Consider the following 18,889-nt stretch of genomic DNA (forward strand, 5'->3'; position numbering starts at 1 on the left):
TCTCAATGATCGAATGACACCACGCCTGCGCGTATGATGTACTTGTTGTACAAAACGATAACCCGAGCGACGATACCACTGTTTCCCATACTACCGCGCGACGTCGACCCCTCTGACGATGTCGTCGATAACCACGACATTGGCGCCATAATAGTAGCAACAGTGGTTCCGACAACCATCATATCTACGTTATTCGCGTTTGCGCGGTTGTACGTCAAGGGATGGATCCAGCGCCGGATTCAATATGACGATGGGATTCTCCTGGCAGCGGTGGTGGCGGGATGGACGGCGACTGGGACGACGCTGAAGGCTGTCGCGCTCGGTAATGGGAAACACGTTGGTATGCTCACTGATGAGCAGAAAGAAGAGACACTAAGATGGACAATATTTTCATTTGGCTTTGGAATCATTGCGCTGGCTTTGCCGAAGCTCGCCGTAGTGGCGCTGATGAACCGATTACTCAACCCAAGACGACTTCACCGACTTTTTCTTTGGACACTGGGCTTATTATGCTGCGTCGGATTGCTCGGAAATGTGATTGGGCTCTTTGCGGAGTGTCCGCAAGAAGCTGTGGTGAACATCACGTACACAAAAACCGCCTGTCTAGGCCCGGAGAGAGCGGTTGCATACTCAATATCAACGAGTGGTGGGTTTAGTTCTATCGAAATAGCGCCGGACGTAGAGCGGATTAACTAACCAGCGTGACATATCTAGGCATATCCGCTGCTACGAATGCTTATCTCGCCATCTACGTGGCACTATCCGTTCGGAGGCTGAAGATTGCACGAAGAAAGAGGCTGGCTATCACGATTTCTCTTGTTCTGGGTCTACTGTAAGTCAAGCCGGGCACCGAAATGCCTCCCTAGCACGACCTGGAGACTCTTGAAGCCGTATATGAGACAATGAAGATATCGGGAGCTAACTTTTACACCAGTGCATTGTTTACCGCCTTATTCAAGTGCACAAGACTAAAGTCCCTAGGAAGCCCCGACTTCACTTGTGAGTAGGACTCTACTTCTGATTGGCGTACGTGAGGGCTGATCATTGGATACAGACGACTCAGCGGACCTTGTAATATGGACGAGGTAAGGCATCGATGATACGACCCAAGAACTGTCTTGAAGAACGAGATGAAGGCTCAAAGATGTCTTGAGGTTCAGATCCAGGTAAATTAAAGATAGCTGACGTTGAACATAGTCTTGAGGCAGACGTCGTCATTATCGCCGCATGTATTCCAGCACTACAGCCTCTGGTCGATCATCTCTTCCCAGGGCACTTCTCAACGCCGATGCCATCTCCAACTATCCCGGCTTCACCGACCTCTACCGCCTCGAGAAGGAAGCTATGGCCTGGTCCCATATGTGGCGACCTTGAGGCCGCAAGAGATTTCAGCCTATCTCCACAGGGTCTTGAGATGATCATGATCGAGAAGGAATTTGAGATTGCCTACAGCAGAACTACAGTGAAGAGATCCTGCACATCCGATACATGGGTTTCGGAATTGCCGGATGCGGAGAAGTTCAGGATAGTAAAGGATCATGGGCCCGATGGGTCAATCACGACGACGGTGGTGGTGAGATCTGCAACTCGTCCACCGGATCATCCGGCTTTTCCGCCTCAATGACGGCACGGGTGATGACAGATAACGAAAGACCAATACCCTTATATGTACTTAATGATCAGAGTAGTGATTAGCTCACATTTATGTTAGAGTTGTGGCAATGAAACAAGTCGAGGTGCGACCTTCAGACGATATTCCCGTGTAACGTTCTCTTCTTCCTTAACAAAGTTCAGTCGCAACCAAAATCTCCTCTACAGCAACCTTACATGAAGTGTGCAACGACTGAGGCTGAGAAATCTTACTGCGTGTAGTCGTTTTCACTGCCTAGAGTTGCGCCGCCCTACTCTGCATTATACGTTACTTGGACACTTACACATCAGTGTAGAGAATGAACCCGGGAATTTCCTCTCCGCAAACCATGTATGTCCAAGCTGCGCTAGGCAGGTAGTCGAAGAACGTTGCCAGGCGCGCCCCGTCCTCAGGTGCGAAAAGCGTCCTGTCCCGCTCGCGCTCTTCCGCAACTTTGGACGGCAGCGACCAAGCCAGGAAGTGGTCCCGTTCTTTCCCCGGCGGAAAAGCCCTGTCCAAAGTGTAAGTGACTGTATAAGAATCCGAAACCGAGGCTATCATGCTTTACTCACAGAGAATTACCGAGTGCTCCGTGACACAGACAAGGCTCTTTACGCAAAAGGCCTTCCTTCCAGATGAACTCTCTGCCAAGCTGAAGAGCTTTGCCAATTTTTTCCTTCAAGTCTGGGAAGAACTTCTCAAGGTGCACGAGCGAGAGAACAAACCCAGGCGCTCCATGGCAGAATTGAGTAAGACCCTCGTAGATGGTATTACCTGGGTCGTCTTTCGTCTCCCAATTACCATTTTCTCGCTGTACTTCAAGCATCCGCTTAAGTGAGCCCAGGATAATCGGGTTCTCCGCAAGCTTCGGGTCTGTCAGTATGAGTTGGGTCAAGATGCCAATGTCACCGTGGACGGCACCGATATAGCGCTTCCCGCGCCACGTCCATAAGGGCCCTGCGCCAAGTGTCTTTTCGACGATTCGGACTTTAGCGGTGTTAAGTTGACTTGCCGTTCCCGGTCTCTGATGTATGCTGTTGTCAACTTCACGTTGAGAATGAATAAAAACCCGCAAGTCGGACACGTACCGCGGACTCGACGGCGCGGATCATGTACAAGATACCAGCATAGCCGAAAAGCAGCTCATATGGATGGTCGTCTTCGTCGGCAAGCCTTTCTAGCACTTCTCGTAGCTTTGGCGCCTTTGATTCGTCCAGGATTGTTTGCACCGCCCAAAAGGCAGCGCTTTTGCATGCAAGGCCACAAGGCGCTGAATCTCCCGCTTCACGCTCGGCCGCGATATATGCGGCTGCCCAATGTTGGAGTGACTGACTCTGGATTCTAATTTTGGGATGAGACTCATAGTATTAGTATCCCTATTACAGGGTAGTTAGTTCGAACCGTAGTTAACGAAGAGATTAATTGAACTATATAAATATTTACGTAGTAAGTGTAAAAAGGAGGTTCTAATTATAGGTTAGGCTAGTTATAATAATTGTAAATAAGGCCCCTAATTAGCCCCTGCGTAATCGGCTATATACTACGGTTAAATTAGATTTTTAATTTAATACTAACTTTCTTTTTTTTTTATTAATTTAACTACTACGGTTAGAGGTATAATTTAACCTCGGGCCCGTTTATTAAATCGTCTCCTTTTTCCCCTTTTCTTTACTCTTTTTATATAACCTATCTTTCTATTTATATAATAACTTTTTTATTACTTACGAATTACTTTAATCCCTTATTTAGTATTACTTTTATAAAAGCGTTTACGAGGTTATTTTTATTATTGATTTAACGGATTTTAAGTATCTTATACCTTTTATATAATTATTTAAAAGCTATAATATTAATTATAAGCCTCTTTTTCTTTATCGTTCTTAATTTAATAAAGTATTCGTATAATAAGTAAGAATTAATATAAATAATTATTAAAATAAGTAAAAAGCTAATTCGATTAGTAATCTTCTTTAGCGTTAAAAAAATTATATAAGAGAAGTTAACGTCGTTAATTATATTATAGACCTCTAATACTAATATACTTCTTATTATTTACTTACTTTTAGTTAATAAGTAATAAATTATATTATTATATATAGTAAATTTACTCTTACTTATACTCTCGTTAGCTAAAATAATAATATACCCTAATTATAAAATAAGGTTATTATTATTTATAAATAACTTATTAATAAAGATATAGAGCTTACTAGTTATAAGGTTAATTAAGTAATAAATAAGACTTTAATTGAGATTCGTTTATTATTATTTAAGCTACTTATTAAGTACTTCGACGTCTCGTTTAGTTAAATTTATAGCTTATATTACCCTAGCGTAATTAAAAATTACCTTAAGTTAATAAATACTTATAATATATACCCTTCGTACGAGCTTAGCCTTATATTACTTTTTAATATTAGTTATATTTAAATCGACGAGGTTAATCTTCTTACCCTACCCCTTTTATTAGAAAATAATAGTTTCCTTTTTAATTATAAAAATCCTGCTATTAAATACTAAGGGGGTATTTATTATAAAGACCTTTTTTAGCTTTGTTATAAAACCCGCTTTTTAAAACTCTTTATTTTCTTTTTTTATAAAGTTAATATTAAATAGGCCTAATATATCGTTAGTCTATATTTTAATAATCCTAAATTAGTTACTTTTATACTTTATAATTAATAAGTACGGGTCGTATATAGAAATAATTATTAATAATTAATTAATATAAAAATCGTAATATATAGCTTACTAATAAGTACCCAATTCTACGAGCCCATATAATAGCTTAAGTACTTTAATAATCGTACTTTTTAGGTACTTATTAACTATTTCTTTTAATAAATAAGCTAGGATTTTCTTTATAAGCCCTATAGCTAATTAAGTATAGGCCTAAGTAATATTATAGCTCTAAATCTCGTATCCCTTCTTCTATAGCAATATTATTAATATTATTATTAATTATTAACTATAGCGCTATATAGTAAGTAATTATATAAGTAATATCGCTTTTTGAATATCGCTATACCCCTAAATTACGTATCTAGACTTCTTATATAGCTAGGGTATTCCTTTCTTTTTAATCTTATAAACTATTCGTAATTTAAATATATCAAGGTTTATATATTTTTTTAAGTTATATAAAATAAATTAATAGACCCTTCGATCGCAAAGAGTATTTACTTTAATAAAATCTAATCCTTTATATAGCTTTTTAATAATTATAATTACGCCTTCCTTACGTAGTTTAACCGCTAGCTTAAAATCGGCTTTTTTTTTTACTATATAAAAAGTATTAATTACCTCGTTATTAATAATAAATTACTACGTTAGGGTTTACTATCGTAGTCTTCCGTAACGTCTCGCTAGTAATATTAGTACCCTTTTAGTAATTTCCTCTTCCTTATTATTTATTAATACTATTATAACGATTTTATTAAGGATAATTTTCTATACCTCTACTACGGGTTATATAGTTTCCCCTAGCTCTTTTTTTTTTTATAAGTTAAAAGTTACCTCGTTAAGATTTATATAATATAGTCTAATTACTATAATTAATACTTCGAATAGCTAGTTATAATCTTTCGTAATTATATAAGAGCGCTTATTAATAAAAATTAATTTATATAGCTTAGCTTATTATTAAGTAATTTCGTACTATACTTATATATCTAAATTTAGCGGTATATTTAAATTACTTCCTATATTAGGCCTATTATATATAATAATTACCTCGTTAACTTACTTTCTTATACTTACCTCGCATAGTACTTATATTACTTTTTTAATTACTTAGGCTCGTTAACTTATATTTAGTAACGGTAATAAGGCTAAAGTTGTTCTTAAATATACTCTAAATATTAATAGCGTTAATATAAGTCCGTTAGGCCCTATAGTATCGTTATAATATTTAAGTACTATCTAAAAGCATTCGTTATTAGTAAAATCCGGATTTTCTTTTTTAATAATTCTAAACGCCCTTTTTAACTATTAATATACCCTTTTTACTTTTCTAATATTATAGTACGCTTTAATAGGTACGATTTTTAGCTATATAAGTCGACCCACCCCCTTTTAGCCACCCCCCCCTTTTAGCTACCCTATTTCTCCATCCCAGCTACCGTATTAAAACCCTACCTACGATTTTCAAACCACTATAATAATTATAAAAATCGTCTAAATATAATTCTTTTTTATATACTTATTTATTAATATATAACAGTCTCGTATATTAAAAATAAAGTTATTTAGGCTCTTAAGGCTATTAAAAAAGGTCTCTTCGTTAATCGGGCCTCGATTAAGTTCGGAGTTCTAAAGTTAACTCTTCGTAACTATAGGAGAGGCTACTAAATAAGGGTAATAGTATTCGTAGACCTCTAAAAGCTTTTTCTATAATAAAAAAACTAGCTAGTTTAATAAGTTCGTATTTAGTATAATCTAGGCATTATACTAACTTATAAATAACTTATAAAATTTGCTAAGTAAGTTCTAAGATCCTAGGGGGATATAAATCCTTTTAAAAAGAGATAAATAGACGCTTTTTTAAAGAGGAACTTATTAATTAAAGTTTAGAAAAGTCGTATTATTAATTCGAAGTATCTAAATAGGGCTATTACTAATATAATTAAGTTATAATTTAAATTACTTAATATACTAAAGATTAGTAATATTAAATAGGCTAATTAGTATAATATAAATAAGATTAGTATCTTAGAGGGTAAGGGATTTAATAGCCTAGTTTTAAGTAAAATAGAGACTATAATAATACAAAAAAAAGAGCTTAGTTCGCGTACTTAAGTATTTATAATCGAGTATATCTCTACTAATAGTCGAGCTATTAAACTACTAGTTATATATAAAAAAAAGTCGGTATAGTAATAGTAGTTTCTACTTAAACTTAACCCTTATATTAGTTAGGAGTTTATAATAATAAATAATAGTTAAATAACTAATAAGACTACCTTTAAATAGTTAAAAATAGTATTCTTATTATAAACTAAAACCCCCCCCCTTAGGGGGCTTAGTATACTTAATAAGCCTCGACTATTAGTTTTAAATAGCTATAAGAGTTATACGACGATAGAATTTATATAGGAATACTATAAAAATAATATCTACTTACTATTCTTACTACTATATACTTCCTATATCCTCTAGCCGTTAAATATAGCTATTTTTAGACCTATTAAGTTTAAGTATAAGAAGGAGCTTAGTAAAGAGGATATAGTAAATAATTTTACTATTATTAAAAAGTAGTACTTTTTAAGCTATTACTAAAAAGCTCGTTTAGCTAGTTTAACGTTGTTAAATATACGAAATAAGTAAAAAGTAACTAGACTATATCCCCCTAATATAGCTAGACTACTTACTAATCTAATAGTCCTACTTAACCTAATTATACTAACTAAAAAGACCGCAGATACTAAATAAGTAATTAATAATATTAAAAAAGCTATTAACTAAGTATTAGCGGCGTTTATTATTAATTAGTTAATACTTAAGAAAGCTAGCGAGCTTTGCGATTAGTTAAAGTTATTTATAGAGCTTAGTTTAGACTATAATACTTAACGATTATTATTTAAAAAAATAAAAAAAGTATTTAGCGAGTAAGCCTACTATTTAATAATATCTTAGTATTATATTCGAGTTCTAAAAGCTAAAGTTAACTAATTAAGGCTATGGAAAAAGAAGAGTATATTAATAAACCTAAATACTAAGTTTATAAATATTTAGGATACATAAAGAGCTTAGGAGGACTCTAGTGACTATTTAGTTAGTCCTAGTTAACTCGTAAGGGTCGAATTACTTAGGGAGAATAATAATTATATTATTATAGTAATAGAAGATAGTTAATTAATTAAGTATAGTTAGTAGCGATATTTTAATACTATGTTTTAATAGGGTAGCTAAAAGGGGGGGGTGGCTAAAAGGGGGTAGGTCGACTTACTATAAGCCGTTGTATTATCCCTAAATTTTATTAATTTAAAGCTAGTACTAGCGTTGATTTTAATACTATTTAGCGGTCTTTAGTATATATTAATCTAGCTTTTTTATAGGGCTACTTATACTATTTTTATTTATAAATCCTAGAGGAATTACCCTATTTAAAAGGATATAGTTATATTAATTATATATAATACTAGCTAACTATTTAAATAAAAAATATTAATAACGATTTCCTAGTTAAAGTTAAGCTTATTACGTAATTGAAACTTAAATTTACATAAGCTCTACGTATTTATTTAGTATTAATAATATACTTTCGTTAATTACTTTAGCGCCCCTATTTTAATATTATTATTACCTAATTACTTTAAGAAGTTATATAGCCTCGTAACTAACGGGTACCTAAATCTCTAGTATAATCTTCTAAGCTTACTTTCCGTTAAGTAATTAATTAACTTCGTATTATTAATAAGCTTTATAAACGTATACCCCTATTATTATTTAATTATCTCGAAGTACTTACTACTAGAGATTCTATTTTTTATATTATTAAATATAATACCTAGTCGATCTATATTTTTTAAATATAAGAAAAATAGGGTATTAATAAGTAAAATATAAAAAGTTATTATTCTAAAGTACGTCTCTATTTTTATTATACCTAGGGTAACGATTTCTTTACTTAGGCTAAAACTAATCCTTATAATACTTATTATTAATATATTAAGCGTTATTAGTATGATCTTTTATAGTACTTAGAATTACCCTTTTTCTTTAGTTAACTATTATAATACTTTAGTATTTAGGATAATTTTATAAAAATTATTTAAGCCGTATTTTTTACTTACGTAGAATACTTATATAAGCTTAGTATTTAAGGGTTCTAAGTAATATAAAAAGGACCCCTCTAGCTACCCCTAGATTTACTTAGTACTATATTCTTTTTTTTTAAATATTAAGAGAGATAGCGTCTTTTCTTTAATCGTTAAGAGAATAAGCTTTAGCCTTATTAAATTTACCTTTTTAGCTACCTCCGTATTTATTATTTAAGGGACCTTCCCTTACTATTTATAAATAAAAGCCTACTTATTAAGAGCTTCTATTACCCTCTATTTATTTAACTTTATATATCCTTTAGAAACTAATAAAATAAAAAAAGAGTAGTTAATATTATCGATTTTATTATAATTTAATTTATTGATATAGGGGGTAAGATCTTTTTTATTTTCCGAATCTTTTATAGGGAGTATATACTTTAAGCCGCTATTTTAATTACTATTACTAAGTTCTATACCCCTAGATTTACCTTTATATATAATAAAAAATTAATTAAATTAACGAGGGCTAGTTTTACTATTTACTACCCTTAATTTTTTATATTATTTATACGATTTAATACGCTCTTTTTTAAAGTAGTTATTTAATTAATATCTTTTCTTTTTATAAATATAATATTACCTTTTCTATTACCCTGCCCGTGAGTTAAATTTCTATTTATTTAATAAATCTAGGCCTCTTTATTAATAATTACCGTATTTAGTCTCTTTTTTTTTTTTATTATATGTTCGATCGACTTAATATTATTAATAAGGGCCGTTATATACTTAAAAGTAGGTTTAGTATAGTATTTTTATTTTAATATTAAAACTAGATCTTAGCTTTAAGTAAAGCGTTTTATAATTTTTAGGTACTTAGTATAGGGTTATTTTTATTTTTAATATACGCTAGATTATAATATAAAAATATCTAACTTTCCGCTCGTTTATTCCTTTATTTAACTAGGTTTTCGCTAGCTTATTAATTTAATTAATAAGCTTTTTAAAAATCTTTATTCGTAATTTACCCTCTATTATCTTAGCTATAAATATAAAAGAAATCGCTCGTAGCTTAGATAGGAGCTCTAAGTTCTTATTATAAGTCTCGAAGCGGCTTTAGATTATATTAATTATATTAAAAAAGTCGTTTTGATTAAGATTATATACCGCTTCGTAATAATAATTAGAGGCTTTACTTATAAATATAATATTAATTACTAAATAATATTAATATTCCCTAATTCCGACTTTTTCGTAATAATTATAAAACATCGTTAGGGCTTTTTATAAGACCTTATACTTCTCCTTAGAATATAATTTCTTTTTCGGGAAGATTTTTTTAAAGTCTATAAATTACTTCGTATTTATTACTAAATTTTTAATATTTATATATAATCCCTACGTCGCTACGTATTATTAGTAACTTCGGGTCGTTTATTTCCTTTCTTATTAACTAATTAGTACCGAATTTCATATTAATAATAATAATAAGTTATAAATCGAAATAAATAAAATTATTAATTATTATACTTCTAGCACTATATTTTGCCCCGGTATATCCTTTTATAATAATAAATTTTTATTAGTAATTATAAAGAGGAAATTGAAATCGTTTACCCTTTTTTTAAATTAATTAAAGTAATTATACGCTCTATTAACCTATACCTAGTTCTATAGTATAAATTCCTCCTTTATAATTATTATTATTAATATTTCGTATAGTTCTTATAATTATAATTACGCTAATAATACCCCTTACTTATAAAGGAATTTATTAATTACTTTTATAATTCTTAAGCTTACGCTCGCAAACTATTTATCTAGCTAATAATTAAGGTCGTTTACGATTTTATAAAATAGGGGTTACTTCTATAGCCCCTTTTTTTTATAAACCTCGGTTAAATAAATGAATACTACGTTAATTTACTTATTATTAAGCTAATTTACGATTTTGTATATTTACGTCCCCTAATAGTCCGGGTTAATATTTACTTATTTATAAAAAATTAGGATTTTATTTAAAATCGGGTTTTAATTTTTTTTTTACCCTAACTCGCTAAGGGTCGTGCTCTAGCTTATATTCGTATTAATAATTATTAACGTATTTAATCTTAATAGGGATATATCTAATCCGCGCGCTAGTTATAATAAATCCGTACTTTTACTACTTAACGAATTTATTAAGGTTTAAGAAATTCCTACTTCCTCTCGCTATCTCGCTACTACTTTCGTTTTTATTATTTTTAGTAATTACTATTATTTTTCTAAATTACTAACTATCGTACTTATTAAGATCCTCTTTTTTATTTAATATAAAAAAGTAAGTTTTAATAATTCTTTTTTATAATAATAATAGTAGACGTTTATATTACTATAAGAAGATATAATAATTAATCTTAGGATTTTTACTAATTACTAATTTCTACTATCCCGTATATTTCTAACCTCATAAGCCTCGTACTTTTTATAATTTTTAAATAGCTTCTTTTTTTAACCTACCTCTTTTAAAATAATATTTTATAAAAATAGTTAAAAATAAATACTAGGCGGCTTATAAAAGAGCTATATAGGCTATTAAAAACCGTATAAGTTATTAAATATAGTTAACGAAATTAAGCCCTCTTTTTTATAAAACTATAAATTTTAAAAACTTATTAAAAATACTTACTTATTACTCGTACGTAGTAGGGTTAAATACTTTAAAGATTTTATTTTTTATAGCCTCTTAATACCCTATTTTATATCTTTTAAATAGTCTTTTTTATAGCTTAATTATGGTTAAGTAATTATTACTTACTAACGATCCTTTTTATTATTTAATTAATTTTTTAAAATTAGTAATTTCGCGCTAGGAGCTAGTATAAAAAAAAGCCTTTTAGTAGCCTTTTAAAAGATTCTTTTTTTTTCCCTTAAATCCTCGTTTTTTTAACTTTTTTTAAACTAATAATAACTTTAATAAGAGGTTATAGGACTATTTTAGGGTAGTTACTTTCTTTTTAAGTTAATTTCCGAGATCCGTAATATTCTTAACTCGATATTATTAAGACCTCTAAATCCCCTCTTTTTTTATTAAACTATTCCTTATATTATATTCTTAAGTAATACTTAAGGGGTAGTTAAGGGAGCTACGAAAAGGTTATTTAGATTATAAGCTTAAAGTCGTATTTATAAAATCCTCGTAATAATAAACTTTTTTATATACTATAAATTTTTTAACTTAATAACTTTTATAAAATCACTTTTATTACTAAATAAGAATATTTATATTTAAAAATCCCCTTTTTTAATTGCGCAGTACTCTTTTATATTATATTATTAAGTTCGTTCGTCGTACTAATTAATTAGGTAAGTAGTCGTTACGTAAGTTTTTTTTTTTTTTAATTTAATTAGTTAATTTCTAATTGCGGGCCGGTTTTAAAAAAGTCGTTTAATAAAAAAGCTACTTAGGGCAATAATAAAAAGCTAGTTATTTAAGTAGTTTTATTAATTAACGTAATTTAATATAATAAATATCTACCTCTTATAAATAATAAAGGGCTACGATTATTTAATTCCGTATAGTATTTAAAAATCGCCTCTTTTTTCATTTACTTTTATAAAGTTAATTAGTATAGATCTCTTATTCCGTATAATATTAAAAGGTCGTCTTTTTTACGTAACGAGATACCTTACTAATCTATAATAATAGAATTTAATTACTAATTAGTATTAGTATTTTTATTATAAAGTAATTAGTTCGAACCGTAATTAACAAAGAGATTAATTAAACTATATAAATATCTACGTAGTAAGTATAAAAAAGAGGTTTTAACTATAAGTTAGGCTAGCTATAATAATCGTAAATAGGGCCCCTAATTAGCCCCTGCGCAGTCGGCTATATACCGCGGTCGAATTAGACTTCTAATCCGACATATAGACTCTAAGCAATAGATATACTAAAGACGTCGGACCGCGGAAAAGGCCTCGTCATTATTCTTTCGTATATACTTTTAGAGGGGGATGAGCTTGAATGATCTATGTCAACAACTCTTTAACACGATCCTCTGGGTTCTTTCCGTGGCTGAACGGAGCATAACTCTCTAAAGAAGTTGGGGTTGGAATGAAGCGCGGCGTATCTAAAGACATGTCGATTTTAGATGCCTAGTAACTAGGTATGCTTGTATTTAGACTTCTTCCAAGATGCCGCCTTGATAGTTGTGCGCCGTTCAACTCTTTGTTGTGTTTGAGGAACTCTCCTCAGCATGCATCGTAGTCCTTAATGGTAGTAGTGGCTGACTCTTTCATGAAAATAAGTAACTTATCAGCTAGGCAGCAACGCGGGGATTTGGAAATGACGTCAAGCTCATGCATGTGTTTGTCAGCATTGTAGATAAGAGTAAATGTTGTCTAGAAAGTCGTGTCAAGCCTCGAATAAGTTGTTAGTTATTGACAGCCATAAATTGAGGTTCAGTCTCATCGACTAAATGCGAGGACCAAACCTAGTGATAACTCGTCAGTGCCACATCTGCGCAGTAATTTGAGAATACTTGACTACACTAGGATGTTTGGGGCTTGGACAAACCAACGGGCCATGTTATTCGAGATATGTGCAAGGGAAACTCTGAGTTGTCACCGTCTTTCAGTGTCGCTCAATATTCAGCGTAGTCACCAGACGTCAATCATCAACGATGCCTGCCTACTTGACTCGGCACGTCGTGAGTTGTGGTGGTATCCACGGTCAAGAGAATTTGTATGCACTCTCTCTCCACGTCCTTTATAGACTCATTTTTCGCTGATAAAAGTGTTTACATGTCTACTCACCTATACAAGGCAATGAAATATAGTTAGTGTTAAGTTTCCAGATATGCATGTAGTACCCGGTTTGCTAGAGCCTCAGGGAAACAACAGCATGGAGAATCTTTTCTGCCGGCAACCCCCTGAAGCCTCAATTAGGAATTAAATCAAAGCCTCCAAAATATAGTACCTCAAGTTGAGATGCCATGGCGGTCTATCATGACGATCTCGATCAGTGATACATCCTCCCACCACTCATATAGCCACAGCGTTGATCACTTTGATATGATTTTGGCTTTTTCAAAGTTCGACCGGTAAGGGTTCCATACCCGTAGCCCTTCACCGTTACATTGGTATCATAGTCATCCTGAACAGCTTAGTCGGGAACAGCTATGGCCCATGAGTTCCTCTTGAAAAATCCAAGACTCTCATGTTGCCGATGGTCCGCCCTCAAGTCTTGGCGTAGAACATTCATTGCCCTGTTTCATGCCCCTTTCTATTTACTTGGTAGAGTGCCTCCGTTCTAATACAACTTCCCGCCCCTTTTGTTCTCCCTCTTTCCCGGGCTTTTTCAGGAAATCCCACCAATTGTCCATGCATTTTTCTGATTCTGCGGTTCCACCAAGGGGTGCAGTGGATTGCCGGTGGGTGTCGCCAACTGCCGCAGGTTAATCAACTCAAGGGCATGATTGGCGACCGCAAGCCTGTCATTAGTGGAGAATTGGCGGGAAACGGGGGCTGCCACGCGGGCAATTGATTAAAAAACGGCGGAATTCTGCTTGTCGTCGATCCATCTGACACTTTAATCTTGATGTCTAAAACATGCGATTGATTTCGAGAGGGAGTCCCAAAAGACGTTTAAAGGTCTACGCTCGGAAGTTCGGCTTCGACCTCTGAGCAGTTTTGCGCACTTTGGTACCAACACAATTCCGCGAACGGCATCACTCGTCCGGTTGTAACTCCACAATGTTTTTCACGCACGCCATTATTGCAGCTCTAGCTACTAGTGTCCTGGGACATGGTGTTGTTCAGACCCCAGAGCCCAGAACGGTAGGCTCCGAGACCATGTGTGTCGCGCACTGAAAGTTGGAGCTAACGAATTGGTTGCAGACTGGCGCCAAGCAGGAAGAGCTCTGCGGAGCAGCAGTGACCAAAAAGCTCGACAGCGACATCGCCGGTCCCATCGAAAACTCCCTTGCGGTGGCGGATGCCGACTACAAGTGCAACTTGTTCCAATGCCGTGGCTACCAGTACGAGGATAATGAGGACAACGTTCGCGTCGTCAAGGCCGGCGAAGTCATCCCTTTCCACATCGACCTTGTTGCTGGACACAGACCAGGACACGCTGTAAGCCAGGCCCTGTATATCAAGGAGAGAAGTGCATGTACTGACGTTGACAACAGAACATCTCCGTGATCGACCTTGCGAACAACACCATTATCGGCGAGCCGCTCATCTCGTGGTCTGACTGGCCCACCACCGACCCCGACCCGTTGGCCGACAGTAAGTGGATAATATAACCAGTTTAGTTGCGCGCGCTTCCTACTAACGAGTATGCAGCTGACTGGAACATCACCATTCCCGATACCCTTGCCTCCGCTTGCGACGTTGGTGGCAAGTGCGCGATCCAGTGGTTCTGGTACGCCGAGACGAACAAGCAGACTTACGAGAGCTGCATCGACTTCTACATTGGCGCGTAGGTTTAGATTGGTGTGAGAGACGCCTCCGATGGTGTTAAGCAGACTGACGACTTCATGTTGTACATATTTTCCCCACATACTGCACCTCCCATAGACCAGTAAATACAAGCAAAGAACTTTCGTGGATATCTTCATGCTCCTGAACGCGTGACTCAGTTCGCGCTGTGTCTAATTTTACAAGGTGGAATGAGGGAATCAAAGGCGGCAGAGCAAGGAATCTGTTCTAGACTTCAATTATGCTTCCAGAAACCGGTCTTCTATCACGCGACTTCTGGTCCGAGACCGTTCTGCAAAAATGTCGGAAGAACTTCCAAAGTGCGGTGCAAAGGCCAGGCTGAATCAAAAACTTCGAGTCAATTCCGGCCCGATCAAAGTCATCCGGCTTTAGTCAAGCCAGCTTCTCGGTGATCCGCCGCTACAACGGACTCGTCTTCGGCCCGTAGTTAGCGCTGAGTGGGGTCCAGGGGCCGTAGAAGACCTCGGTTTCAGCCGGCCCCGCACTCAAGATGCCGACAGAGCTGCCCGAGCTCAGGTACTCTCCATCAACAACAACAAGAAGTTCGAGAGACTGTCTACTTTATCCAAACATTTGCATCTGACCCTCAGTCGTCTATAACCCAGTTCTGACCTACCAGATTCCCATAGTACCTTGATCACGCACGACTACTAGCCGAAATCATGTCCCAGGTACCATTCGCAGATCCACCATGGCTGAGAGGCTTGCCCTCACCATACTTCAACGATTCACATCGCAGATTTCAAGTCGCCTGCAGAAAGTTCCTCGACGAGAACTTGCATAAGGATGCTATGGAGTGGGAGACAGCGGAAGACGTACCAGCTGATTTATTCGCAAAGTTCGCCAAAGGAAACTTCCTAATTCCGGCATTGCCGGCGCCTTTACCCGTGGAATGGCTGCACAAGTTGGGTGTGACGCATATGCCTGGGGAGGTACCAGTAGAAGAATGGGACGCATTGCACACCATGATCTACTCAGATGAGGTGAATTGCCTTTCAACCTCTTTCTCCTAAGTAAGGCTGACAGGCTGGGATGCAGATGAGTCGTTCTGGGTTAGCTGGACCTCCGGGATCCTTGACCACTGGCATGGCATTCGGTGTTCCTCCTCTGCTGCACTATGCAAACGCGGAGGTACAGAATCGGTTTCTCCCTGACCTGCTGCTTGGAAGGAAAAGAACATGCATCGCGATCACTGAACCTGAGTACGTCGGCCATAGAATTTTCTGACCAATCCCACCTGCATCCTAGCTAATCTCGCCGGCTCAACGATCACAGTGCGGGATCAGACGTGGCCAACATCACTACTACGGCTGAGCTCAAAGGCAACGAGTACATCATCAACGGCGCCAAGAAGTGGATAACCAATGGCGTCATGGCAGACTTCGCAACCATAGCCGCTCGCACCGGTGGTGAAGGCTCAGGAGGGAAGGGCATCTCGCTACTTGTGGTGCCTCTTGCGAATCAACCCGGCGTGAGCAGGAGGCGCCTCAAAGTCGCTGGCCAAATTGTTGCCGGTACCTCGTATCTCGAGTTTGACGATGTCAGGGTGCCACGGGAGAACCTGATCGGTGAAGAAAACGAGGGCATGAAGTATATCATGCACAATTTCAATCACGAGCGTATGTTCATCTCGGTGGGTGTAACGAGACAAGCTAGAGTGGCATTGAGCGCCGCATTTGAGTATTGTATGCAGCGTAGGGCGTTCGATAAGGTCTGTCTAAGTCAAGGATCCCCGAAAGCACTACCTTGAAGTTCATGACTAACTAGTAGTACTAAAGACCCTCATCGAACAACCAGTGGTCCGTCATCGGCTGGCCAAATGCGGAGCTATACTCGAGTCGCAGTATGCTTGGGTTGAATCCTTTGCATTCCAACTATCTAAGATGCCAAAGAAGACTGCAGACGAGGAGCTTGGTGGATTGACTGCCTTGTGCAAAGCCAATGCTGGCATTGTTCTCGACGAATGTGCGAGATGTGCTGTGCTGCTGTTCGGCGGCAACGGCTACACGCGTACGGGCAAGGGAGAGATTGCCGAAAGTGAGTGTCGCTACTTGCTAGCATACAAAGTTTTGAAGGAAGATACGCTAATCTTGTCGCCTTCAGAAATCTACCGCGAGGTTCCTGGTGCGAGAATACCTGGTGGTAGCGAGGATGTCTTGCTGGACCTGGCTATTCGGCAATTGACGAAGCGTTTCCGTGCCGAGACCAAGAAGAATAAGACAAGGTCCAAGATCTAGATCGTCTAGTAGCCACCAAGAGAGACGCATGGTGGGATTAGAAATGCGTTAGTTCCGAGAGCGATATTCAAGATTGACGATTCTATCTCGAAACTACAATCGGAATGCAACTAATCTCTGGGCCTTCGGCAACCAATGACCAACTTGGATGGATTTTCTACATTAGTGCATCTTACAAGAAGGCAGTAAATTTCTCAGCTCGTCTCATCTGCGACTTCGACCAGGTCCTGGATGGGGCGTCTCAGCGAGGAAGAAGAACATCGACAGTCCGAGTTTCCGCGAAACCACTAAACCGTTTTGGGATAAAAAGTGCGAGGTCAAACAACTCGACTGCGCAAATACAAGATGTCAAGAAACTGCAATCAGTCTTAGAACCTGAAAACGCATTGCTTTATTTTAAAAAGTAAGAAGTAGTTTGTAACCCTCTTACTATTAATTATAGTTATTATATTCCCGAGATTATTGCACAGTGTTGGATTACGAGGCAGAAAAGGGGCCCTATTAAGTAGTTAGGTAGGGGTAGTAGGTAGGTAGTCTAGGCCTATGCAAACGGACCCCTCTACCTACCTATACCTACTAAGGGACCGCAGGCTCTACCTACAATCTTCCCTTTTTATATATACGTAATAGACCTATACTAACCTATTAACTTAGTCGTAACTAAAAGGTCTAACTTACTTATATATATACTAATATTAATTAGTAATTAAATTATATATATATTTTTATTATAAGTTAGTAAAGATATAATTATAAAAGAGATAGCCTTAACCTACCTCGCTAGTTATTCTAACTTATTAACTTAGTTTTATTTATTTAACTAATAATAAGCGGCTTAGTTTATATTATTTTAGCTCTCCTCTATTATCACTAGCTAACGATTAATTAACTAATTACGGGCCGTTAAGAGCGCGCTTTATTATATACAATCTCTTTTACTAAGATTATTATTATAAAAGGATTAACTATTTTATTATTATTATTAACCTCGCTTTTATTATGAATATTATTTTTATTAGCCTTATCGCTATTACTAATTTTTTTTTAATTAAACTGCTCGTAAAGGAATCTATTTTAAATATATTATAGCTAAGCACTATTTTAAATTAGTAATAAGTAAGAGGAGATTAATTACTAAGAGATTAATTTAATAATTACTAGCGTACTAGTGCTTAATAATAGTAAGACCTTTAGAATTACAAGTACGTTAATAATAAATTTCTTATTAATAGTAAAATATTCTAAAATACTAAGGAAAAGAAAAAATCTTAATAGTAATAGTAGTAAGGATCTATTTTATATTACTAATAAAAAAAAATTTTTTAACCTAACGGAAGCTCCGAGACTAAAGTAGTAAAATAAAGTATAAGAAATATTAAAAAGAATCGCTAATTAGTAACTAACGGAATCCTCTATTTACTATTAAAAATACAGTTATAAAAGGCCTTTCTTCTCTTTTTACAACTTTCTACCAACCTTAATAACTTTCTATGTATATACCTTATTAAAAAAGTAAAATTTTCTAATTAGTAATAGTAGCCCGCTTATTATTATTAAAACGATCGCTACGGCTAACCTACTACTCTTTTTAACCTAACTAACGTTATATTATAATTATAATATAATAATTATATTTTATAATAATCTTTTACTATATAACTTACTTCGTAAATATACTATAATAACTATTAGCCCTAGTAGTAAGTAAGAAGGGTCTAATAATTAGTTAATATTACCTCTAGCCTACTTATACTTTTAAATTATAAAACTAT

At 35.3% G+C, this 18,889-nt stretch overlaps 4 protein-coding genes across 4 annotated transcripts; 3 read left to right on the plus strand and 1 right to left on the minus strand.

Annotated features, from left to right (window-relative positions):
* Positions 1–33: 33 nt before the first annotated feature.
* Positions 34–1,624, plus strand: CLUP02_16900 (uncharacterized protein; the record flags this gene model as incomplete). The annotated part of the gene is made up of 5 exons (XM_049295818.1): positions 34–646; positions 715–832; positions 935–999; positions 1,055–1,085; positions 1,198–1,624. The coding sequence occupies 5 exons, from the start codon at positions 34–36 to the stop codon at positions 1,622–1,624; spliced, it is 1,254 nt and encodes a 417-aa protein (XP_049152965.1).
* Positions 1,625–1,780: 156 nt separating this feature from the next.
* Positions 1,781–2,993, minus strand: CLUP02_16901 (abscisic acid ABA receptor; the record flags this gene model as incomplete). Its single annotated transcript, XM_049295819.1, has 5 exons — positions 1,781–1,862; positions 1,935–2,141; positions 2,203–2,654; positions 2,719–2,832; positions 2,895–2,993. The coding sequence occupies 5 exons, from the start codon at positions 2,991–2,993 to the stop codon at positions 1,781–1,783; spliced, it is 954 nt and encodes a 317-aa protein (XP_049152966.1).
* Positions 2,994–14,130: 11,137 nt separating this feature from the next.
* CLUP02_16902 (uncharacterized protein) lies at positions 14,131–17,117 on the plus strand (the record flags this gene model as incomplete). Its single annotated transcript, XM_049295820.1, has 10 exons — positions 14,131–14,214; positions 14,275–14,511; positions 14,568–14,667; positions 14,725–14,860; positions 15,312–15,434; positions 15,620–15,863; positions 15,919–16,082; positions 16,360–16,499; positions 16,678–16,917; positions 16,984–17,117. The coding sequence occupies 10 exons, from the start codon at positions 14,131–14,133 to the stop codon at positions 17,115–17,117; spliced, it is 1,602 nt and encodes a 533-aa protein (XP_049152967.1).
* Positions 17,118–17,221: 104 nt separating this feature from the next.
* Positions 17,222–17,496, plus strand: CLUP02_16903 (uncharacterized protein; the record flags this gene model as incomplete). Its single annotated transcript, XM_049295821.1, has 2 exons — positions 17,222–17,282; positions 17,342–17,496. The coding sequence occupies 2 exons, from the start codon at positions 17,222–17,224 to the stop codon at positions 17,494–17,496; spliced, it is 216 nt and encodes a 71-aa protein (XP_049152968.1).
* Positions 17,497–18,889: the final 1,393 nt, after the last annotated feature.

Source organism: Colletotrichum lupini, chromosome 9, assembly GCF_023278565.1.
Source record: "Colletotrichum lupini chromosome 9, complete sequence".
Classification (NCBI taxonomy): Eukaryota; Fungi; Ascomycota; class Sordariomycetes; order Glomerellales; family Glomerellaceae; genus Colletotrichum; species Colletotrichum lupini.